We start from the raw sequence: 26294 nt of genomic DNA on the forward strand, positions 1-26294 counted from the left end.
CGAATAACATGAAAGGGGTCCATTATTGCTTTTGCTTCAGATCCAAAACCCCACTATTTTTTTTGAGCATTTGACATTAGTTGAATTTTATTTAAGTTTTTTTTTTGTTTTGTTTTTTGCAACAAATATATATATACTGATTGCGAAATTAAGAAACTAAGTTTAGCGAATAACATGAAAGGGGTCCATTATTGCTTTTGCTTCAGATCCAAAAAGAACCAAAAGATTAAACCCAAGATCTTAAATCCGCCTCCGCCCGTAACAATTTCATCTTGATGGGAATGAGAAACAACTTCATTCAACTTAACCAAAAAAAAGTACAAACAACATATAATTATGTACAATAATCACTTCTCATAACCTTCAAAGACCATTTTCTACATGGCAATATCAACAAGAACTAGATATTCAAGAAGAAAAAAGAAAATAGGGAAATCAAGTACAACCCCATGTAACAAAAAGATGCTTAATTTTCCTCTTAATCACACCACTAATCATAATAATTATCGGAAAATTTGCTCTTAATCCACTTGAAACTGTTCCTCAAAGATGTTTTAAGCTTACCTTCCATAGAATACATGTTATAACTAGCTATCCTTCTCTTCCTCTTCCCCTCCGGATTTTCGCCCGGTCCATTAAAACTTCTTCTACTTGAGACTTTGTTCGATCCTCGAAATCAAATCTTGCTTCTGTATAAGATGCAGAATGATAAGGGAAAGATTTGCTCTTCTCCATTATCAAGAAAATAGAGAGCTCAATAGGGTTGTTAATTAGCAGAAGAAGAAGGAAGTGTATATATATATAATTATATATATATTCTACTTATTTAGAAGGGGGAGTTGAGGTGCTCTTCGTCGTCCTCTTTGGGCTATTTTTGGAATTCCAATCCCTGCTTCGGGGTTATTTTTGGAAATCTGTCCTCTAAGTGGCTTAAACCTTTTCTCGTGTACATCCTTTTTGTTCAACACGTAAGTGCCAGCACGTTTTTTGTATATCCTTTTTCTTTCTCTCCTCTCTGCCTCTCTTCAGATTCTTCAAGGTATAGATCTCTCTAATTCTCTTTGTTTTCTCCCCAAGTTTGGAATTAAAGCTGCGTATTATGGGCTGTTGATTTTGTTCCAGGGTTTTTGCTATTCGAGAGTTCTGATTGAATTGAACTCAAGCCCAAGTTGCTTCCACTATAACTCTTCACACCAAACTCCAAAGCAAGACTGGAGAAGATGACGATTTGTAATAAGATGTTTGCCGCGTCTATCAGGTGTTGAGGTGTACTTTGCTTTGTCAAACACGTGGTGTGCAATTCTTCAATCTTCCCTTGTGTCTGTGTTGGTAGATCTCTATCGTTCCTTCTTTGTTTTTCCTTTTAGGTTTGGAATTAAAGCTATGCAATTTGAGTTGAGTTCATTCTTATAGGGTTGTAGTCAGTGCTGGATATATGTTTTCAAAGAGTGACGAGTGTCGGTCTTGTAAAATGTGGCTGCCGACGCAGTTGGACTCACCGTTTGTCAGCTCATCCTCTTCCTCACTCTATTTTGCGCAGGTCGATTTTCTTTTTGCGGCTGCTGGGTGATTCATTTTTCTTCTGCCTGCCGTTCTCTGTGTTGGCATTACTGAAACATAAAATTATGAGTTCTGCTGAGAGGTGAGACATGCTTTTGCTGAAATTTCATGTTTGTTGTTGTGTACTACTCTGCTAACAAGTTCGACTTGGTTCTTTTAGCTAGCTTTCTGTTTCATCTTGATAAATCTTATGGCTTTACTTGGCTTATTAAATGACATATAACAAACTACATATATTTAATTAATGGCAGTTCGATACTATAACTCTATAAGTGATTTCAGGATGAGGTGCATTTTTTTGTTTTAATACTTAAAAAGCGATAACCAACTACTTGACATATTCTATTGGGTTCTCCGGACTTTGATTTGGATTAAGGCTTGGGAAATTGGATAACCGAAGAGAAGTATGAAAGACAGGGACATCAGAAAAAGGGGAAGAGACTTTTATGTCGCGGAATTGCCGAGATGGATGCTGACTTAAAGGGGGTGGTAGGAAAGGAATTGAGATTTGGTGAGGTTAGAAAGATTTGACACTCTGGCTGCTGAAATGTTGAAGAGGTCGAATTTTCTTTGTGTGGGCCCCGACAGATTTATTTTATTTTATTTCAGTTAGCTTTGGTATATATGTTACCAGGAAGAAAATTATTATCACATGATAGATTGGTCAAGTCATTCCACAGAAATAAATTTAGCTTTTAGAATACAAAAGATTGGTATGGTCGTGTAACTACATTAGATGATGTGATCGTAGCAACAGATTTATCAGCGCCTAATATGCTTATGTGTGCTTCCAAAATTAACAATGAAACCGAAAAAAAAGAATAGTTTGCAAGGAGATACATGTACTTAATTGAGATAGTGCTGGAGATCTTTTAAATATAAAATGTAATGGCTACTCCTAAAAAACTACAATAGTCTTCCATCCATGTTGTACTAGAGTATATTGCTGAAGTCTTAAGTGTAATTTACAGGGAAAAAAATATGTATACATATCATTATGCAATTTAAAAGAGAGAGAAAAGGCAAAGCTACAAATAAAACAAAAAGAAAACCTTCATGATTGTTTTCAAAATTTCATCTTTCTTTCTGCTCGATGAAAAAGAATGATAGTTGTTGTAAACACGTGATTTTTGCCCTATGAAAGAATTACTTCCAAAAATTCAAAATAAAACAATTTTCCTTTGTGTGCAATTTTTGTTATTTTTGTGGTATGTTTGTATAATTATTTGTATTTTTATGAGTGCATGTTTATTTTTTTTAATTAATAAAAATATAAAATATATCACATTTTCATTTAGTATTTAATTAAGTTTGTTTTGCAAAAATGAAAGTTACAAAAAATAGGAATATTTTGCATTGTTAGCATTTAATGTCAAATTATGCAATTTTGTTTTAATTGGTGTTTAATTGTGTATGATAATTGTTGTTAAGAGTTTAATTAGTATTTTTGGAGTTAATTTAGTTTGTAGCTCAATTTAGAATTTTAGTTTTATCAAAAAAAAAAAAGAGGGCTACAAAACGTTAATATTTGAATTGAGTCTAATATAGCTATTTTGACTATTTTACTTTATTTCTTCGCAAAAGAAAAATTACAAAAAATATATATGTAAATTTTAGCTTATGTATTTCTCATAAACTTGAAAAAATACAAAAAAAATAGTACCTTATTTGTACTTTATATAATTTCGAAAATTATAAAAAATGTAGTTTTATTAATGTTTTGTAGTCATTTTAAACTTAAAAAATATAGAAATAGTACTTTATATTTTTATCGTTGTATAATTCCGAAAATTACAAAAAAAAAGAGTTATTAACGTTTTGTAGCCATTTTAATCTTGAAAAATACAAAAAAATAGTACTTTATATTTTATCTTTATATAAAAACGAAAATGACAAAAATAGTTTTATTTATGCTTTGTAGCTATTTTAAAAATAGTTTTGTTTTAAATGTTAGTCTTATTTTGGTAGTTATTTTGTTTGCATAGGATTAATTGAATAACATCGTGTTCTATTCTCAAGTCTGGACAAAGAATAATATTTGGGTTCAAACTACCCATTTTTAGGCCTAATTTTTGGACTTAGCCCGTAATAATCCGAGCCCACCACACATGGGGGACACGCGTGGGGGACACGGACGGAACACCACACACGGGGAACCCCACCACGCATGGGGGACACAAGTCTTGGACCCCTACACACGTGAGGTCCATATTCTTTGAACAAAGACAAAACACACGAGGGAGGGTGGATTTTAAAGGAGAAAAATTGGAAACAAACGTGGGGGAAAAAAATTTCTGAAAAATTGAAGAAGGCACTGTTCATATTCTTCTTCATTTTGAACGGAAGAAAAACGAAAAAAAAACGAAAAGCCTAGCCCGAGGTTCCTCCATCCTCACCCAACGACCACTGCTTCGTCCTCCATAGCCATAACCAGTCCAAACAACCAGTTTTATCCATCGCCGCCCCCCGTCGACCACCTCTAGCTGCTCAACCAAACCCCACTACCCCCGTTGCCTGCTTCACGTCGACCAAACCCTACTACCCCCGTCGCTTGCTTCACGTCGACCAAACCCCACTACCCCCATCGTCTGCTTCACGTCGACCAAACCCCACTGCCCAACACCCACCAGCCACCCCACTGCTTCACGTCGACCAAACCCCACTGCCCAACACCCACCAGCCACCCCATTGATTCACGTCGACCAGCGACCACTGCTGCTGCTGCTCCCCGTTGACCATGGCAGCAGCGAGTCCAGCTGCTGCCGCTGCTGTTCCTCGACGCCTCACGACACCCTCGTCCCTCCATGCTAATCCGCCACAGTCCAAACGTCCAACTTCTGCTTCGTCCTTTTTCAACGTCCACAAAACAGTCGTTCGACCTCCAATAGTTCAACTCCGAGTTCGACTTGGGTTCGTTCAAGTTTCAGATTTTTCTTTCAAGATTATTTAGTTCATTTTGATTTATTTTCTGTTATGGTTTTTGGTTTTAAGTGTTGTTCATAATCTTGTTTTGTTCATTCTATTTTTTTGGATTATTTATTCTTTGTTTAAAGTGTTATTTTGTAATCTTGTCTTGTTCATTAGTTCTCCTTCTTCTTCAAGACCTTTTTATTTGGTCAAGGTCTTTCTTCTGTTTGTTTGAGTGTGCGTTATAAACTACATTCGATTTGAACAACTTCGTCGAATAGTTAGTTTATGACTGCTTTGTTTGGACGAATACAACATGAATCACTTCGTAGGTCTGTTTTGATGCTTGAATCATTTGTGTGAATTTGACTTAAGGATTGGTTGTAGCTGTGTAGTGATTTGGTGTAGTTGTAAATCAGAGAGGTTTAAATACAGATTGCTAAGAGTGAGGGCAAGGCAATAATAATAGGGGATTTTCAGGGGTATTTTTGGGTGTTTAAAAGATTTAAAATGTTTAGTGTTAGTAGTCTGCCAGTTGAATATTCAGTGTATAATTAAATTAATGAATTATTTAATGAAAAGGGAATTAGTAGTGCAGAATACACCCTGTCTGGTATCTTTAAGGGTGGAAAATCAGAAAATAAGCATGGGATTAATGATAAAAGTGTATAGATGCACATGAGAAGGAATATACAGGCTGAAAGTGAAAAAACTTTGAATAAATAATGTTTAGCTCTAGTTGATAATTTTATGTATTAATAATTAAGTATACTTACACTAATGTTGAGTAGTTTCAATAAAGTATAGTTAAATTGCGAATCCATTAGGGTTAATGAATTAGTCTATAACTTTGATCATTTAGTTAACCTCACCACAGTTAAAAATGGCTAATTGTAGTAACGTTAGTCAATCTTGTACGTTATTTTATATACATAATTCCATTTTTAGTAATATTAGCTTATGGAATAAGGCGCGAAACAATTTTCCATTTTTACAAGTTCAAGTATAATTTTCGTTAGCATCTGTTGTAATCTATTAATTAAATAAGTTACGGTTTTTTTTAGCATGTAATTAACCAGAATTTTTCTTTATTTAGAGACAAATAAAAATAGAAATGTAGTTACTTTCCTTTTAATAAATAAATAAATAAATAAATGAGACGAGCTTCGTCAAATAAAAACAAAAAAATAATAATAATAAAAAAATTGCAGGACCCTCAGTAAAGGTTTAAGAAATTTTTTTAGAAGTCGGGAAGGGCCGTTTAGCGAATTTCACGGCCCTCCCAAAAGATAATAATGCGCTAGAATCTTTAGGCGCGACTTTAGTAAATTACATTCCTAAATATGGGTGGGCATTTTATGCGGCCCGAATCCAAATCCTAAGACGTTGAATAGAGTGTGCCTAAGATTGCGGGTTCATTTGATGCGGCGCAATCCGAAAACATACTTTAAACGGCGTTCACTCTCTCGAATAAATATGTATATGTAAAAGCAATAAAAAGTAGAATCAGCACATAGGTTATTCATGTAAAAATCAGATAATAGCTAAATGCAACAGTTGAGCGACCGTGCTAGAAACACGGAACTCGGGAATGCCTAACACCTTCTCCCGGGTTAACCGAATTCCTTATCCGGATTTCTGGTTCGCAGACTGTTAAACAGAGTCATTCTTTTCCTCGATTCGAGATTAAATTGGTGACTTGGGACACCCTAAATCTCCCAAGTGGCGACTCTGAAATAGATAAACAAATCCCGTTTCGATTGTCCTTTAATTGGAAAAACTCCTTCACCCCTCGCGGGGGCGGAAAAAGGAGGTGTGACAGCTCTGGCGACTCTGCTGGGGACTTGGAGACTGGACCCAGAATCTCTGGTTCAGGGTTCAGAATTCGAGCTTGGAATAATTGTTGTATTCAGCTTTATTAGATTTTGTTACATGATCTGTGCATATTGTGCTAACTAACTGCTTTTACTGCTTTGATATTTTGTGAATTGTATATAAGCTGTGCCGAAACCCATCTCCTCTCTGAGTCTTCTGAATTGTGAAGAAGGGTGTACGGTGTACGACTTCTTTTCTGTCTAAGTGTCAAGTCCCAATTTAGAACGAGGTTTGGATAAGTCGCAAAGCCGATGAAGCTTCTGTATTCCCGGACTGCCGCCTCTTCTTCGGCTCGAGTTGTCCGCTCGGGTAAGCCAGGTCTAAAACAAACACCCAGGTTTTGAACCTAGAATAACTCAGCCTCATGTCAGATCCCTAGTAGGAACGTTTGTTTGCTTCATGTGCATTTTGACTTAGGGGACTCAACACAGGGGTTGGGTCCGTCTAGGGCTAGCAACCTGAAACGGAAAGACCATCCTGATGCATCCTAATTGTTTTCTGTGCATTTATTTGCTCTGGCCTAGATGTTGACCGGTTTTTTGAATTTCGGGAATGTTAGAAAATTAAGAAAAAGAGAAAAATAGCAGTTGGAGAGTTAACTAATGGTTTTGAAAAAAAAAACAATGCCCAAGTACTGTCGGAACTCTGGAAAATAAAAATAAAAAGTTTTATTTTTTGGTTTGTTTTACTAAAAAGAAAAAGAAAAAAAGAGCAAAAAAAAATTTAAAAAAAGAGTTTTTTTTTTGGTTAGAAAAATAGGCTGTTATATTGTTTGTCAAAAAAAAAGTTTTTTTTTTAATTGAAAAATAGGTTGTCTGAAAAAAGAAAAAAAAGAAAAAAGGGGTCTTGTTTTAAAAAGTAGTTTTTTTTTGCTTATGAAATGTCAAAAATAAAAATGAAAAAAGAATCCTATTTTAAAATAGTGCGGTTAATTCTCCCGAACTACGCGGGTTTGATTCTCACCGGATGTGAGATACGTAGGCAATCCTCATCGGGACCAACCCCACCTTTTGCTAAAATAGCCAAAAACAAATAAATAATAATAAAAAAAAACATGTCAAAATTTTAGTTTTGTCATAAATAAGTCGAGTGATGTTGTTTTGTCAAAAATAGCCAAATGTTCCCGAAAGGGACGCCGGAAGGCTGACTTTGTATAAACAATCACCTTGGGTCATTTTTTAGGATTTTGGTCCAGTTGACCCACACAGCCTTAAAATCTTTGTCCCCGAGACGCTGAAAGGCTGTGTTTGCAACAGCAGGTCTTTTGTTTTAATTTTTTTTTTTAAAAAAAATAAACAAGGAGTCAGCGGTCAGGTGAATACCGTTTGGATTTTTAGTCAAAATAAGCCGAGCCAGCTTCGGCAGTGTCTTAAACCGTTATTGCCGAAATAGCCTTAGAGTATCTTTCAGTTGTCGAAAGGCTATTTTCGTAAAAGAACGGACAAGTTTGTAAAGTGTCATAAAATAATCCTCCCCGGCCTCAAAATTCATGTGAAATTTGGAAGGGGCCACATTTGCAAAAAATAATGGTTTGGTTGCATTTGTCGAACAGAGAAAGGGAGCTGACCGTTTGTTTTTGAGTTTGTAAAACTTTTGATTAGAATATGTGAGTCGTTTGATTTTCAAGTTTGTAGGTCGTCTTTAAACCTTTGAAACCCAGTTTATTTTATTATGAAAATTGATAATTCCAAAAAAAAAAAAGAGAAGAAGAAAATATAATATAAAATACAGGGGTTCCTAAAGTACTTTAAAGGGGCAAATAAGCGAGCCGGGATGACTTCATGTGTTTGAAGCAAAACATGTTAGAAATGGTTAACTGCCTAGGAGCATTGCATCCCCAATGTGCTATCATCAAATCTGTTAAACTCTAACACTAACAAGTTTGTTGTTTTTCATAAATACTAGACAGTTAGTTGTTAAAGCATTCTGGCAACACACCCTTACCAAACCAGATCCAAAGGACCGGTAACAACGAGCATGACTACTTCAGAAAATAGTACCGAGGAAGAAAGGCCGTTGAGCCAGTTGTTAAAAGAAGCGATGGAGAAAATAGAAAGGATGGGACTAGAGATGAATGCAATGCAGTTAGCTCTGGCCAAAGCACAAAAGAGCCCTGAACCACTGGGACATATGCCGGAATACCCTCACTCTGGCCCTTCAACAAGCCTCCCGAATCACCGTTATCTTCAGGAGAGAAGCCCCCATGATTCCCAAGCTCCACCACCCCATCAACCTCCCCCAACACCAAATGTTCCCACTTTTATGGGACCCACATCAGCCACCCTGCAAAGATCAACCAGCGAGCCGTTGTTTCAGGCTCACGATACGCAATACTATCCCCCTGAGCCCATATTCCATGCACCAGAACCCCATATCTACAATCCGCACTTGGAGGTACCGACAGAGATTGAAAAGCCGGTTAAGGTCCCAGAACAAGATGAGGTAATGAGGAAACTCAAAAGCCTGGAGCAGTCCTTCAGGAACCTGCACGGATTGGGCAACCAGGTCAGCGTGGCCTACAAGGATCTATGCCCTTTCCCGGACGTCCAACTCCCGGCTGGGTTCAAGATGCCTAAGTTTGATTTATATGAAGGGCACGGTGATCCCATGGCACATTTGCGGGGCTTTTGTAGCAAGATGAGAGGGCAGGCGGCAAAGATGAGCTACTGATAACTTATTTCGGTCAAAGTTTGAGTGGATCGGCACTGGAATGGTATACCAGGCAGGATTCCAGCAGATGGTACACTTGGGATGATCTGGCGCAGGCTTTTGCGGGTCACTTTCAATACAATCTCGAGATAGTCCCTGACCGTCTCACATTGCTAAGGACCGGAAAGAAGCCTGGGGAAAGCTTTCGTGAGTTTGGTTTCCGCTGGAGAGAACAAGCAGCCAGAGTTGATCCTCCCATGAGAGAGGGAGAAATGGTGGACTATTTCTTGCAAACACTGGATCCAACTTACTTTGGTCACTTGGTGACGACGGTTGGAAAATCCTTCAATGAAGTAGTAAAGATAGGGGTCATGATAGAGGAGGGTCTGAGGTCTGACAAAATCCTGAATTACTCGGCGCTCAAGGCAACGACCCAGGCTATTCAGAGCGGCACGGGAGGTGCGCTGGGAAGGAGGAAGAAAGAAGAAATTGCCACGATTGAGGCAAGCAGTTGGTCCATGTGCGGCAAACCATACTACAACCAACCTAGACCCCACAGGCCAAACTACCCATACAGCCCACCACAGCACTACTATCCACCCCAAGAACCACACTTCTCCGTGCACCAAGCCCAGACATACACTCAGCCTCCGGCTCGCCCGCAATGGCGCGCGCCGGCTCCCCAGAACACACATGCACCACCGCAAAACACCTATCCTCCACCAAGGGCATACAGAAACCCTCCAGGGGCGGGCTTTCGGGGAAATCAAGCTGCTAGAAATGACATGCTACAGAGACATAGAGTTTTTACTGAGTTGGGAGAAACCTACACGCCATGTTCCACAAATTGAGGCAATTAGGTTTGGTTAGTCCTGTCAAGACTAGAGGACCAAATCCTCCACCCCGAAATTTGAACCGTTCAATAAGCTGTGAGTACTACTCAGGAATGCTGGGGCATGATACCGAAAAGTGTTGGAAGTTAAGGCATGCAATACAAGATCTTATTGATGCCAATAAGATCGAAGTCCAGACGCCGGAGGCGCCCAACATCAACCAAAACCCATTGCCAGTACACCACGAAGCTCACATGATCGAGCTGGTATACGAGGGAGGAGAGCCAAAGAAACCCTCACAGACAGTGATGACAATCCAAGCCGCTCCGAAAGAAGAATCGACCGGTGTAAGAGCGGACATATAGTTTGTGGGGCCTGAGGCCAAAACCAACAATTGGACGGTTACTCATCTTCCTATCCGGGGTGAGTCCTGGTAGTAGGCTTTGATTTTTGCTTTTTTGTTTCGGATTATTCCAGGGTGTAATCCAACTCTTATTTTGTTTTGTAAAAGTGTGAACCCTGTTATCCCGCAATTTCAATAAAATTCTTTTCTTTTGTCTCATTTTAATTTTGTTTTGTTCTTTTTCTTTCTGAACAGTTCTCTTTTTACTGGTTCTAATGACATGGCATGCACAGCGGATCTTCGACCTAGTCTAATAAATCAATCCGACTCCGACTTAATGATACAAGAGATCGATTGTGACGATGAGTCTGAATATGACGGGGATGAAGCCTTCGAAGAAATAAACCGAGAACTGTGCCAATTTGAAGAGAAACCCAAGCCTAATCTGAATGACACTGAGGCTGTGAATCTAGAGGATGCAGATAATGTCAGAGACCAAAATCAGCATCCACATTGAGCAAAAGGCAAGTTCGCCCCAAATTGGCAAGGGCCTTATATCGTGACCAGAGTGTTGTCCAACGGTGCTTTGTGTCTAACAGATATCGAGGGAAGGTGTGTCGACATGGCTATCAATTCTGATGCAGTCAAAAGATATTATGCGTGATTTCTTTAATTATGGTGGCTATTGGTTCGTTCGTTTGTATTTAGTACTTATTGGATAATGAAATGACGGAGGCAATTCTTTCTTCTATCCAAACACTTTTAACATTTGCTTCCCCCTTTTAAGCCTTAAGTTATTCTTTCATACCCCTCTTTTGGAATCACTAATGGGAAAAAGATATGAAAAAGGGAAATTAAAAGAAAAATGAAAAAAAGAGATAAAAATCACAAACAAAAAAAAACAACAAAAGCGTTGGGAACTATGTTTGACCTGATTCCTCAAAGAGGATACCTCACGGCTCGGTCACAGTGTGCATAGTTCAACATAGTATAACAAAAATAAAATCCCCCAAGCAAAGAAAACTGGGGCAGAAGTTAGGTTTTAAAGTTTCAAAAAAAGGTTTGATTCCAAGAGTTGTAGTAGTTCACCCATCAAAGTTATTTTGAAATTTTGATAGCCTTTCTTTTAGCCCCACGCCGAAACCAACATCGATGTCCAAAAAAGACCTCCCGATCAATATCCGAGAGGTGACAAGTCAGGCAAATGAAAGCCGAGAATAATGCACTGATCCCCAGCAAGAAGAGGATCATAAACTGGAAATGAATTGATAGCCGAAAAGAATCTCCAGAAGAGAGAGTCATATCGGCAACACTCCAATTCCCCGCTGAAAAAAATAAAATGAGAGAGTCTTATCGGTGAAAACCTTCACAGGCACCATTAGGCAACGAAAGATGAGAGAAATGAAATGAGAGAGTCTTATCGGTGAAAACCTTCACAGGCACCATAAGGCGACGAGAGCTGAGGGAAAGGAGAGAGTCTTATTAGTGAAAACCCCTCGAAGGGCAATATAAGGCAACAAGATAGATTGGCAAAAAGGGTCTGGATTTGCGAAGAGGTGAGCACCTATTTATCCCCAGCAAGTGAGGCCATCAGGAAGATTGATTGATACAAATAGACTGGGTTGATTAATCCGTAATGCATGACATGATCGTTGAGACCAGTCATACCGTCCAGATAAGTTCTTTCCTTTTCTTCTCCCCCAGCGTTTGCTCGGGAAGATTTTTTCTCTTTTTCTATCTTTTCATTTTCTTTGTCTAAAAAGATTTTTTCCAGAAATTTATTTCGAAAAGGATTTTTCAGAGTTTACTACCAGGGGCCGAAAGAGTACAAAGCAAAATACGAAGGGGACAGGCCAAAGTCAAGACAATAAGACAAAAGGCGTTTGTTGCAAAACCAAATGACAAACTGTCCTGGAAAGTTAAGGGGAACATGAAGAAAAGCAGGAATCAGAGGTTTAAAGACTTATGAACCAAGTTCCAAAAAGATCCCCGGTAGAACTTCGATAGATCACTGATCAAGGTCCAAGGGGGTCAGACAAAACAGAAAGAGGGAGAGAAAATTAATCCGCAACAAGATAACCCTAACAGGCTTATCCTAATAACGTTATCCCCAGATGATAACATTTTATGCCCTGCAGTGCTGGGAGAAAATAAACTTTTAAGGGAGTAGTTTTGGAGTTGAAGAGAACTCCCCCAGCATGTTTTGAAACAAAAGCGGGGAAGAGATAAATGAAATACCATCCCAGCAGGAATATCATCCCTAGCAAGCAACTTTATCCCCAACCAGTTTTGGGAGCACAGAGCAAGGGAAAGGGAAAGGGAAAGGAAAAATCACCCCCCAGCAGGAGTGACATCATCACTCACCATGTTAAAACTAACAAAGTTTTCTTTGATTTTACCGGAAAACAAAGGTTGATGATGGCAGAAAAACACGCCACAAAGAAGGTCACCAAAATCGGGGCAGAAAATTTTCTGCCGTTGTTAAAAATTTTCTCGGAGAAACGAGGAAACAAATCCAGATACATTTTTTTTTATTTTTTTTTTCATGTCCTAGGTCGCCCACCAGTATAATGATGGTATGCAGTTCTGTTTTCATTTCCTGTCCTAGGTCGCCCACCAGTATAATGAGGGTATACAATTCTGTCTTTACATTTCATGTCCTAGGTCGCCCACCAGTATAATGAGGGTACGCATTTTTCATTCCATGTCCTAGGTCGCCCACCAGTATAATGAGGGTATGCATTTTTTCATTTCCTGTCCTAGGCCGCCCACCAGTATAATGAGGGTATACAATTCTGTCTTTTCATTTCCTGTCCTAGGTCGCCCACCAGTATAATGAGGGTATACAATTCTGTCTTTACATTTCATGTCTTAGGTCGCCCACCAGTATAATGAGGGTACGCATTTTTCATTCCATGTCCTAGGTCGCCCACCAGTATAATGAGGGTATGCATTTTTTCATTTCCTGTCCTAGGTCGCCCACCAGTATGCATTTTTTATTTCATGTCCTAGGTTGCCCACCAGTATAATGAGGGTATGCATTTTTCATTTCATGTCCTAGGTCGCCCACCAGTATAATGAGGGTATGCATTTTTCATTTCCTGTCCTAGGTCGCCCACCAGTATAATGAGGGTATACATTAGTCTTTACATTTCGTGTTCTAGGTCGCCCACCAGTATAATGAGGGCATACATTTCTGTTTTTCATTTCACGTATCAGGCGCCCACCTGTATAACGAGAGGAATACTTTTCAGTCTTTACATTTTATGTATCAGGCGCCCACCTGTATAACGAGAGGAATACTTTTCAGTCTTTACATTTTATGTATCAGGCGCCCACCTGTATAACGAGAGGAATACTTTTCAGTCTTTACATTTCATGTATCAGGCGCCCACCTGTATAACGAGAGGAATATTTTTCAGTCTTTACATTTCATGTTTCAAGCGCCCACTGTAAGCACATGATTTTTGCCCAATATGAGAATTACTCCCAAAAAATTCAAAAATAAAATGATTTTTCTTTGATGTGCAATTTTGTGATATTTTGAATAATTATTTGTATTTGTCTGTGCATGTTTATTTGCTAAATTAATAAAAAATACAAAAATATGTCGCATTTTGCATGTAGGATTTAATTCTACAATTGTTAGTGATTAAATTTGTTTTACAAAAATTAAAAATTACAAAAATAGGCATCGTTTGCATTTTTAGCATTTAATGTCCAAATATACAATTTTATGCTTAATTAATACTTAATTGTGCGTTAATTGTTATTGAGAGTTAATTTGCGCTTTTATAACTTAATTTAGTTCTTAATAATAGTTTAAGTATTTTTATAATTTAGTTTTAGAGAAATAAAAGAAGAAAAGAGAGCGAAAATATAAAGAAAGTCGGAATTGGGCCTCTTCTTCGATTTCAAGCCATAGGCCCAAAAAATGGCCCAATCTTCCCTACGACCCAGTCCATTTCGAACTAGGTCGACCCAGTCCATAACCCAACATCCTATTATCTTACAAACAATACAAAACAAAAAAAAAGAGAGAAAAAAACCCTAAAAAGACCTAACCAACCCATCCGCCCCCCCTTTCTTCTCTTTCTCTCTTTTCATCATCTTCCCCAAGCTAAAAAAAACACAACCATGGCTGCCCCCCTTACACCCCAACCATGGCTTCCCCTCCATCTTCATCTTTTCCATCGACGTCGTCCATGGTTTCTCCGTTGCTTCATCTTCTTCGTCAAACCTCCGTTGTGCGCACTGCTGCCCGTTTCTGCTCCCCGCTGCTTCTGCCGGTGCGTCGTCTTCCCGTCATCCTCCTCGACGGACTGCCACTGCCATGGTCGACCAGCTGCTACTGCTTCTGTCTCAACCAAACAACCAAACGAACACAGCCATGGACGAGCTTCGACGTCGACCATGTCGTCGTCCATGGCTGTCCGCGCTGTGCTGCTGCCTGTCGCCGCCGCTGTTGCTGCCTGTCGCCGTCGTTGCTGCTGTCTTGACGTCGTGCTGCTGCTGCTCGTCGCAGCAGGTGTTGGACGGACTGCTGCTGCTGCTCGTCGCGGCAGTAGCTACGGGCTGCTTCATCTTCTCTTCGTCTTCGTCGTCATTTGTTCGAGCTTTGGTCGAGGCTCGGACAGATTTGTTTACAATCAAAGTTCTTCGTTGATTCATCTCCGGTTAGTTGTTTTTGAGTTTTATTTTGTCCATATTTCGTTTTTATATTTCTAAAAGTTAAAATCGTTAAATATTTGATTCTTGTTTTGTTCGTTGTTTATCGTTGAAATCATTTTTTCTAGTTTGTTCATGTTCATGTGCTTTGTTAAAATTAATTTTCAGATTTCAAAATAGAAGTTTAATTAGTTGTTTTCATATTCATTTCATGTTTGTATTATTGTTTAAGTGAATATTTGTTAGTTTGTTGTTTGTTAGATTCAAATTGAAATTTAATTAACTATTTCTTCAATTTATTTCATGTGTTTATGTATTGTTAGAAATTGTTAGTATTGTTAAGTTCAAGTTTAAGTTCATAATTGTTTCTTCGTCGATCTTGTTATTTGTTTAAAGAATTTAGTTGTGTTAAAGGAATATATTGATTTAATCGTTTAATCCGTCATGTTTGTTGTGTTAAAATAGATTCATTCATGTTCATGTTTGGATGATCTTGAATCCGAATTTTGTATAGTTTGATTTCTTGTTTACCATTTATGATTATTTCTTGAATTGTTCTCATAATCTTGTTTAAAGTTTAATATAAGAATTGTTTGTTGTAATGTTGTTAGAGTTGATTTTAAGTTCAATATTATTGAATTTAGGAATCTAAATATACTTGTTTGATTATTGTTGTTGTTTAAATCCGAAAAATAGGTTTGTTGTTGCCAAAAATATTGTTCAATCAAATTTTAGTTGTTCTTGGTTGTTCAATTTGTGTTCATGTGATTTGTTGTTGAAATGTTGTTAAAATCATGTTCATGTGATATTGTTGTTATGATGTTCATCCGTGTTCATATTGTTGTTTGAACATTGTTAGAAATTGATCATATTGTCTATATTTTGGTTAAGTTTGATTAATTGATGTGTTATAGCTGATGGGTAGTTTGGTAAATTTGTAATACGTTCAGGGGTAGTTTGGTAATTTCAGTAAGGTCGGAAGGGGTAGTTTAGGAATTGTACATTTTGTAATTGTTTATTTGAAGCATGGGGGACAAAATGAAATGGGGTGGGTTGTGATATGATTATTTAATATAAAGGGGGGACAAGATTTAATTTAAAGGGGAATCTTGCATTATTTTAAATGAAGCATGGGGGACAAAATGAAATGGGGTGGTGTGATATGTTTATTTAATGTAATGGGGATGAGTGGAAAGATAATGGGTTGGGTAGAGAAAAAGTATGGATTTTAATTAATTGAAAGGTTTATGGGATGTGTTATAAAAGAGAAGTCTTGAAATCAGATAGAGGGGAGACAGACAGAAAAAAAAAGAGAGATTAGAGAAAAAAAAGAGCTGAACATTTATTCCGAAAAAAAAACATTGAAACTCTCAAGAAAAGAAAAAAAACCTACAAAGAAAATAAAAAAAAAAGTTGAAAATTAGAAGAGAAAGTAGTACACACCTGATAAATATTCTGGTATACAGGTGTAGAAATTAAGGGTTGAAGATTAACTAGCCTTTCAAAAATCTGAAAATTTCCCTTGGTTTCTGTCCGTTATTTTCGGCATTCCTGGATTTTATTTTGAATTTTTCAAATCTGTCACTGGGATTTTCGTTGACTGGTTATTGCTGGTTATTGTTGTTGTTGCTGTGTTACGTATTAAGTTGCTGACTTTCTTCTTCTTGTATTGACAATATCAGGTACACAACTGTAATTTTGGCATTTTGTAAGCTGAAATGAAGAATGGAGTGTTAAATTTTTAAGTTAGTTTAATTTTTTTTTGTATTGTATTTAGGTCATTCATGTATTATTATTCTGTAAATCACTGTCATTTGGCATAATTAGGCATATTATAGCGACATATTAAATAATGCCTTAACCAGATTATTAGGAAATATATTTAAGCCCGGTTATTAATTAAAATTGCTTAATAACAAAAAATAGAAGAAATAACGTAAAAAATGGCGTTATTGAATCAGTTTGGCAAAAATTAACTAAATTCCTTATTCATAAGGTTTTTCGTCAACGATAAGTTAATCGGAATCATGTAGTCAATTTCAGTTAAAACATGAATTAGTTTGCGAACAAGTATTAGGACATGATGTGAATTAAAACAAAGTTAGTTAAGGTTAAATTGTTTAATTTTTTAGAAATATGGTTTAGTAATCAAGTTTTTTTTTTTCAATTTTCAGTATTTGTAAATAATTAGCTTCAATAAGCTTAAGTCTTACTAACAATTTGAATTTTAATCCAACTATGGGATAATTAGTTTTTTTTTTATTTTTTTTATTTTATTTTTTGACTATTCCATGTTGTATTTATGATTATAATTTTTATTACTTTCTGTTAATATTTGTTTTTCTCTTCTATTTAATATGTTATTTTCAAGAATGTAGATATTGATTTTATATTTATAGATAAACTTAGTAATAATAAAAAGGTAGTCATTAAAGGATATTCTTAAAATAAGGAAGGATTTCGCTAAAAATAAATAGATGTAAATAATACAAATTTACAGGATTATCCAATCTCATTTATTTATTTAATTATTTTTAAAAAAAATTACTTAGAATTTGGGATGGATTGTTTAGTGAATTTCACTTCCTTCCTCAAAGATAATGACGCGCTAGACTCTTTAGGCGCGATTTAATTAATTTTACCTTCTTAAACTCGGATGCGCATTTCATGCGACCCAAATCTAAATCCTAAAACATTGAATAAAAATGTGTTCCGGATTGCGGGTGCATTTCATGTGACGTAATCCAAAGATGTTCATAATTTTTTTTTTAAAAAAATAATAATAATAATAATAAAGTGGTAAAAAGTTAAAATTGGCACATCGGTTCATAATTGTATTAAAATCAGATAAATAAGCCAAATATGACAATTGAGCGACCGTGCTAAAACCACGGAACTCGGGAATGCCTAACACCTTCTCCCGGGTTAACAGAATTCCTTATCCGGATTTCTGGTACGCAGACTGTAATATGGAGTCATTCTTTTCCTCGATCCGGGATTAAAATTGGTGACTTGGGACACCCTAAATCTCCCAAGTGGCGACTCTGAAATAAATAAATAAATCCCGTTTCGATTGTCCTTTAATTGGAAAAAAACTCCTACGCCCTTCGCGAGATCGGAAAAAGGAGGTGTGACAGCTCTGGCGACTCTACTGGGGATAAATAGGACCCAGAATCTCTGGTTCAGGGTTCAGAATTCGAGCTTGGAATAATTGTTGTATTTGGCTTCGTTTGATTTTGTTACATGATCTGTGCTTAATGTGCTAATTAACTGCTTTTACCGCTTTGATCTTATGTGAACTGTATATAAGCTGTGCCGAAACCCATCTCCTCTCTGAGTCTTCTAAATCATGAAGAAGGGTGCAATTCATGTGACTTCTTTTCTGTATAGTGTCTAAATTCCCAATTTAGAACGAGGTTGGATAAGTTGCAAAGCCGGTGAAACTTCTGTATTCCCGGTACGCTGCCTCCCCCTCGGCTCGAGCTGTCCGCTCGGGTAAGCCAGGTCTAGAACAAACACCCAAGTTCTGAACCTAGAATAACTCAGTTTCATGCCGGATCCCTAATAGGAACGCTTATTTGCATCATGTGCATTTTGACTTAGGGGACTCAACACAGGGGTTGAGTCCGTCTAGGGCTAGCAACCTGAAATAAAGACCATCCTGATGCATCTTATTTGTTTTATGTGCATTTATTTGCTCGGTCTTGCATGTTGACCGGCTTCTGAGTCTCGGGAGTGTAAAATAATAATAATAATAATAATAATTTAAAATAAAATAAAATAAAAATAGCAAGTGGAGAGTTAGATGATTAATTTAGAAAAATCAGTGTCCAAGTACTGTCGAAATGCTGCCGAAATTTTGAAAAAAAAACATATATATTTTTACTTTTAGAATTGTTTGTTTGCCTAGAAAGCAGAAAGTGTGTAGGAATAAGTCTTTTATTTTAATTTGCAAAAAAAATAAAAATAAAAAAATAAAAAAATAAAATATTTCCTTTTAATCTCAAAATCCCAATTATTTGTTTAAAAGATATTCAAAATAAAATTCAAAAATATTTTTTTCTGTAGTATTTCTTTCATAAATTCAGAATATTAGTTCAAAAGTATTTCCTTTCTCCTTAAAAGTTTTTTCGAAAAAAAAAAAATTTAAAATCCAAAAAATATTTCTTTAGAATATAGATAGTTTTTAAGTCAAATAAAAGTTTTTCCTTCTTTAATCACTATAATAAATGTGCAGGATGAGCACAAGTCAAATGAACCATTCTCAGTGTGTAGCGAGGTCCCTTTGCAACTCCACATGTGGTGGAATGATATGGGAAAGGATAGTATAAAGATAGTGGAAAGAGTTTTGGGAGGTTTTGTCGATCTGTTGAATATCAAGCCAAGGACAGATATCATCGAGGCTCTAATACCGCTCTGGGACCCAACACGCAACGTGTTTCGTTTTGCTGACTTTGAACTTTCACCTACACTAGAGGAAGTCGCCGGATATGCGGGGTTGAATGGGAAACTAAGAGGGCAGTATTTACTTTCACCAAGACCAGTATCTCCGCACGCGTTCTTGGATTTGCTAAGCATTAGTCGGAAGGTGCAGAATGATGATTTGTCGAAGGGATGTTGTACTCTCCAATTCTTGTATCAACGGTACGGAATTCCTCAGGGTTTGGAAGAACCAAACCTCGGATTAATTCACACTGGGAACAGAATCAAGTGGGAAGCAAGACGTACTTTGGCATTTGTCACAGCATTTCTGGGAGTTGTGGTCTGTCCCCGCAAAGATAAAAAAATAGAGATAGGCCTTGTAGGGATGGCCGATGTTGCAATCAAAAGAACCGACAGTACTGTGGTTCCTTTGATTTTGTCCGAAATCTACCGAGCTTTAACTATATGCCGAGAAGGAGGCAAGTTCTTTCAGGGATGCAATCTGTTACTCCAGCTGTGGATGCAAGAACACCTCCATCACCGAGTGGGATACATGAACCACGGGTTGACTGAGAGAAACTGCATTAGCGGCTTTGAGAAACGAATGACAGGCGTCATATTTCTCGAAGGCGTCGAAGCATGGCTTGCACAATTGAGGTCAACAACAACTGACCAAGTTGAATGGGCATTTGGGTGGTTGAATGATACTGAGGTAATATACATGGCGGCCGAGGAATGTCATGTTCTTTTGATGGGACTTCATAGCATCCAGCCATATGCTCCTCATCGGGTATTGCGCCAATTAGGAAGATTTCAGGTAATTCCCACGGATGAGGATCTAAGCAAGCACGCCATTGAGTTGAGTCCAGGAGTCGTGTTCCCCGAAGGAAAAATTAGAAAGCTGTGGCACGAATGTAGATTCCTTGAACCCAAGACTATCGTTCGAGAGCTGGCTAAGGGTGAGGTAGACCCAAAATAAGATGTTTGGTTCTGGAAAAGGTTTCAGATTCGTCAGAGGCCTGCCAAAAGAGCTCACGTACAACAATTTACGGATGATTCGCAGGAACAGTGGGGCTGGTTAGTAAGAGAGGAAGGCTACCGGGTTGAAATCGGGAAGCTGAAGCGACAAATTGAAAGGCTTATGTTTGAAAACAATGTTCAAGTAGCCTCAGAGCAGGGTGAGAAGAACAAATTAGCCAAAGAAAACCAGGCACTGAAAGCCCGAATTCGCCAAGTCGGTAAGAGTAATAGCGACCGACAGAAACGTCGTTCTGATGAAAGGTTGATAGCGGAATTGAGAAATCAAGTCAGCCAAAGCCGAGAAGACTTGGAGAGATCCCAGGCTTGTATAACAAGAATGCGGGTCAGGTGGGCCACAGTTACAACATCACGGAGAGAGCATCTATGGCAAGTAAAAAGGGACTACGAAATGAGTGTTGCAACATTGAGAGAGATAAACTCCATTCTCAATAATCGGGTCCTCAAACAAGCCCGGGATGCTAGAACAGATAGAGAACGCTGCTATGAGTCGATACCCCAGATGGAAGAACAAATGGAGAGGTTCCAAGAGCAGCTCATTGACAATACTCGAATATTGGGACTAAAGAATCAACGGATAGAACAGATGTGCATAGAGAGGGATAGAATCAGGGGTAGGATCAATGATATAGGGCGCTATATCACCACAAAGTGCCTAACATGTGAAGAGATGCCTCGTGATATCCTTTTTGCCTCAGTCATGGGTTATGTCCATAAGATCATGGAGGAACTAAAAAGCTTGCAAAGAAGCCTGGCCCCCAAGCCCGCAGAAAGGCCGAATGATGCCTCGCGGGCACCAAAATTCAAAGCTTTAATGTATTCCTAGTTCAATCTTGCACTTGTTTGTTTTTCGAGTCTGTTGTCTACCCATATGTTTTTTTTTCAAACATTCTCAAAAAAAAATAAAAATTATATATATATATGAAGTCTGTATTTTTTTTTGTGATGGCTTTTAATAGCATTATTTTGAGTAAAAAAAAATAATAATAAAAAAACTTTGGTCTTATGGCACGAACTACGCTTGGTCTGATTCGTGCGGGGTCACAATACGTAGGCAATCTCTATAGGATTCGACCGTAAAAAAAAAAAAAGAAGAATATATGTTTGTCAGAGCAAAAATAAGCCGGGATGATGCATGCGATCAGAGCAAAAGCATGTTAGAAATGATTAACTGCCTAGGAGCATTGCATCCCCCTAACGTGCAATTACAATATCTGTTAAGACTCTAACACTGACAAGTTTGTTGTTTTTCCAATCAATATCAGTTAGTTGTTAGAGCGTACTGGCACCGTACCATTATCAAACAAGATCAAAAGGTCCTATACCAGAAAGCATGACTGGGTCAGACAACAGCGTTGAGTCAGAAAAAATGGCCAATCAGATGCTGAAGGAAGCCCTGGAGAAAATGGAAAAAATGAGGCTAGAAATGAATGAAATGCAGATAGCCTTAGCTAGAGACCAGAAGGGGCAAGAACTACCCGTTACTCCTACCCTCCAACCAGTACACACACCGGAATACCCCTCTCCCGGTCCTTCAACAAGTTTCCCAAGCCATCACTATTATCAGGGAAGAGAGGCTTATGATTCCCAAGCTCTACCACCCACTCAAAACCCTCCTCCACCAAATGTTCCCGTCTTTGTGGCACCTCCCCCAGCTCCACTACATAGATCATCCAGTGAGCCGCTATTCCAAGCTCACGACACCCAATATTACCCTCCCGAACCCACTTTCAAAGCGCCTGAGCCATATACCTCCTCTCCCCATTTTGAAATCCCGGGAGAAGTTGATAAACCGGTTAAGAATGCAGAACAAGAGGAGGTGATTCGTAAAGTCAAAAGCCTGGAGCAATCCTTCAGGAACATGCATGGTTTAGGAAACCAAGTTAGTGTCGCATACAAAGATTTGTGCCCTTTTCCTGATGTACAGTTGCCTGCGGGGTTTAAAATGCCGAAGTTTGACTTATATGAGGGGCACGGTGACCCAGTAGCCCATCTGCGTGGTTTCTGTAGCAAGATGAGAGGGGGCTGGGGGAAAAGATGAGTTGTTGATAGCATATTTCGGGCAAAGCCTGAGCGGGTCAGCGCTAGAATGGTACACGAGGCAAGACCCCGGCCGATGGTATACATGGGATGATTTGGCCCAGGCATTCATCGGCCATTTTCAATATAACCTCGAAATAGTCCCTGATCGTCTGTCATTGTTGAAACTAGAAAAGAAGCCTGGGGAGAGTTTTAGAGAGTTTGGTTTCCGCTGGAGGGAACAAGCTGCAAGGGTTGATCCTCCTATGCGGGAGAGTGAGATGGTAGATTACTTCTTGCAAACATTGGAACCTACCTATTTTGGTCATCTAGTGACATCTGTCGGGAAGTCGTTTAATGAAGTGGTAAAGATGGGAGCCATGATTGAAGAAGGATTGAAATCTAACAAGATCTTGAGCTACTCGGCGTTGAAAGCAACCACCCAGGCCATCCAAAGCGGTACTGGTGGTGTGCTGGGGAAGAAGAAGAAAGAAGAAGTTGCGGCAGTTGAAGCTAATGTTTGGTCCAAGCACAATAACCGTCCACTCTACTACAACCAACCCAGACCCCATCACCCAAACTATCAATATACCCCATATGGTCCACCGCAACACTATTATCCACCACCAGAACCACAATTTTCTATTCACCACGCCCAGACCTACACTCAACCCCCAGTGCACTCGCAATGGCGTACACCAAGTCCCCAAAATACACAGCCACACCTACAAAACATCTATCCACCTCCCAGGGCTAACAGACCAGGAACCAACTTTCGCCCAAACCAAGCTTATAGAAATGAGAAGGCCCCAAACAAAAAAACATTTACTCCGCTGGGAGAATCTTACACTTCTCTTTTCCACAGATTGAAACAGTTGGGGATGCTGACCCCAGTTGAATCCAAAGCACCAAATCCTCTTCCCAGAAACCTGGACCACTCTGTTAGCTGCGAGTATTGCTCAGGGATACCGGGGCACGATACTGAAAAATGTTGGAAGTTGAAAAACGCAATCCAAGAGCTCATTGATAATCATCGTATTGAGGTACTGGCTCCAGAGGCCCCGAACATCAATCAAAATCCGTTACCAGTGCATTATGAGGCCAACATGATCGAACTGATACATAAGGGGGCAGAGCCTAAGAAACCTTCGCAGGTGGTTATGGTGATTCGTTCTACGGAAACCAAAGAAAAGACAGTGAGTGCAAGGCCAGTGGTTCAGTTAAAAGCAGTAGAAGACAAGCTAGTGCTAGTAATGGGAAAAGGACCGTTTGTGGCCGAGAAAAAGCAGGAGCCAGTCAAGATAGTGGTACCAAGGTCAGTATCCACGCCCGTGGTGGTTGTGAAGGGAGTCTATGTAGAGCCGGTTGTCATAAAACCGGTAGTCCAGTTACCCATGGTTGATAGCAAAGCCATACCCTGGAAATATGACAAAGTAGTGGTGACATACAAAGGAAAGGAAATTGAGGAAGAAAGTTGTGAAGCACAGGGACTGACCCGGTCAGGACGTTGTTTCGCCCCTGAAGAGTTGAGAAAAGCTAAGGGCGCAAAAGACAATCCAGTGCCAGTTAAAAAAGCTGTAACGGAAGAGGAAGCAGAAGAGTTTCTGAAAAAGATGAAAGGATAAGATTATTCCATTGTTGAGCAACTGAGAAAAACACCGGCCCAAATCTCGTTGTTGTCATTATTAATTCACTCTGATGAGCATTGCCGAGCTTTAATGAAGATATTGAATGAGGCTCATGTGCCTGACAAAATCTCAGTAAACCATTTAGAGACAATTGCCAACAAGATCTTTGAAGTGAACAGGATAGCATTTTCTGATGATGAATTGCCTATGGAAGGCACAGAACACAACAAGGCTCTCTATTTGACGGTCAAATGTGAAGGTTTAATGGTTACTCGGGCACTAATCGATAACGGGTCGAGCGCTAATATTTGCACGTTATCCACATTGAACAAGTTAAAGATTGATGAGGATAGAATCCGCAAAAATAACATTTGTGTTCGAGGGTTCGATGGAGGGGGAACAAACACAGTAGGGGATATTGTACTCGAATTGACTATTGGCCCAGTCGAGTTCACGATGGAATTTCAGGTGTTGGATGCTGCAGTATCCTATAATCTTTTGTTGGGTCGACCGTGGATTCATGCGGCAAAAGCCGTGCCCTCCACACTGCACCAAATGATCAAATTCGAGTGGGACAGGACAAGAAATTGTGTTACATGGGGAAGATCCCACATGCGCCGTGAATGATGCCATTATACCCTTTATAGAGACCAAAGATGATAAGGGGCCATGGGTGTATCAGATCCTCGACACGGTTCCGGTGAGCAGGTTGCCTGAGGGTAAAAGCATGCCATGTCCCAGGGTGTCAGCTACGACCGTCATGGTAGTATCAGAAATGTTGAATAACGGGTTCGTGCCCGGGAAGGGTTTGGGGGTTGAACTGCAGGGCATTACTCAACCTGTGTCTTTGCCCAAAAATCTGGACACCTTCAGGTTAGGTTCAAACCAACAGCAGCAGATGTCAGAAAGGCTCGTAAATTGAAGAAGAAAGCTTGGGTGCTCCCTAAACCAATTCCTCGATTGTCCAGGTCCTTCGTCAGACCGAGTATTAAGAAACAATCATTGGCAAAGATGTCAGGTTCGTTAATTGAGGCGGATGGGAATTTGGATAAGGTGTTTGAGGAAGTATTTGCTGAAGTAAACATGGTTGAGGCCGGGGAAGGGTCAAGCAGAGCAGACATACAGTACATCGGACCACATGCTAACATCAACAATTGGGAAGCTACTCCTCTTCCAGTTCGGAGGGAGTCGTGGTAGTGGGTTTTGTTTTCCTTTTGTCACCTGGATTATTCCAGGGTTTGTAATCCAGTTGTTATGTTCCGTCCGTTTGGATGAGTTAAAACCTTGTTGTCTTTACGTTTAATGAAATGCAATTTTCTTCGTCCCTAATTCTCTTTCCATTTTCTTTTCTTTTCTTTGTACAGTTCTTTTTATGCTGATATCAATGACATGACATGCATGAGGAATCTTCGGCCCAGTTTTAAAAGCCAATCTAGTTCAGAAGTAATAATACAAGAGATCGAGTGTGATGATGGGATGGATTGTAATAATGATGAAGCTTATGAGGAAATTAGTAAAGAATTAAGTCACTTTGAAGAAAAACCCAAACCTAACCTAAATGACACAGAAGTAGTTAATCTAGGGGACCAAGACAATGTACGGGAAACTAAAATAAGTGTTCATTTGGAGCCACAACTCAAGGAGGAGATAATTAAAGTATTGCATGAGTACAAAGACGTTTTTGCATGGTCATATGATGATATGCCGGGTCTAAGCACCGATTTGGTGGTTCATAAATTGCCCACTGATCCAACACTGCTCCCTGTCAAGCAGAAGTTGAGAAAGTTCAAAACAGACATAAGTGTGAAGATCAAAGAAGAGATCACCAAGCAATTTGAGGCAAAGGTCATTCAGGTTACACGGTACACCACTTGGTTAGCCAATGTCGTGCCTGTGCCAAAGAAAGATAGCAAGACCAGGGTGTGCGTCGATTATCGAGACCTTAACAAAGCAAGCCCAAAAGATAATTTCCCACTGCCCAACATCCATATACTGATCGACAATTGTGCCAAACATGATATTGGTTATTTTGTGGATTGTTATGCGGGTTATCATCAGATTCTAATGGATAAGGAAGATGCAGAAAAGACGGCATTCATCACGCCGTGGGGAACGTATTGTTATAGGGTCATGCCGTTTGGTTTGAAAAATGCTGGGGCAACTTATATGAGGGCCATGACAACTATCTTCCATGATATGATACATAAAGAAATTGAGGTATACGTGGATGATGTGATCGTTAAGTCTAGACAGCAATCTGACCATGTCAGAGATTTGAGAAAATTCTTTCAAAAGCTTCTCAGGTACAATCTTAAGCTCAATCCTGCGAAATGTGCTTTCGGGGTGCCATCT

The 26294-nt window shown here is 38.9% G+C and overlaps 1 protein-coding gene across 10 annotated transcripts; it reads left to right on the plus strand.

Annotated features, from left to right (window-relative positions):
• Nucleotides 1–207: 207 nt before the first annotated feature.
• On the plus strand, nt 208–16722 carry LOC107784111 (uncharacterized). 10 transcript variants are annotated; one of them, XM_075224996.1, is made up of 4 exons: nt 237–968; nt 1123–1258; nt 1541–1642; nt 10423–13690. In XM_075224996.1, the coding sequence occupies exons 2-4, from the start codon at nt 1221–1223 to the stop codon at nt 10682–10684; spliced, it is 402 nt and encodes a 133-aa protein (XP_075081097.1). In that variant the 5' UTR covers nt 237–968; nt 1123–1220; the 3' UTR covers nt 10685–13690. The 10 variants fall into 10 exon arrangements, 2 of the variants coding, with proteins under 2 accessions (XP_075081097.1, XP_075081096.1); XM_075224995.1 differs by having other exon boundaries at nt 238–1039; XR_012696505.1 differs by lacking the exon at nt 10423–13690 and adding an exon at nt 16518–16722 and having other exon boundaries at nt 242–1258.
• Nucleotides 16723–26294: the final 9572 nt, after the last annotated feature.

This window comes from Nicotiana tabacum, chromosome 11, assembly GCF_000715075.1.
Source record: "Nicotiana tabacum cultivar K326 chromosome 11, ASM71507v2, whole genome shotgun sequence".
Taxonomy (NCBI): domain Eukaryota; kingdom Viridiplantae; phylum Streptophyta; class Magnoliopsida; order Solanales; family Solanaceae; genus Nicotiana; species Nicotiana tabacum.

What these genes read in the sequence shown, in the direction of transcription:
- LOC107784111 (XM_075224996.1), top strand. Translation starts at nt 1,221, where the DNA reads ATGACGATTTGTAATAAGATGTTTGCCGCGTCTATCAG. An exon ending in ATGTTTGCCGCGTCTATCAG is followed by an intron (nt 1,259 to 1,540) that starts GTGTTGAGGTGT and finishes TATTTTGCGCAG; the next exon opens with GTCGATTTTCTTTTTGCGGC. An exon ending in ATTATGAGTTCTGCTGAGAG is followed by an intron (nt 1,643 to 10,422) that starts GTGAGACATGCT and finishes CTTTCTGAACAG; the next exon opens with TTCTCTTTTTACTGGTTCTA.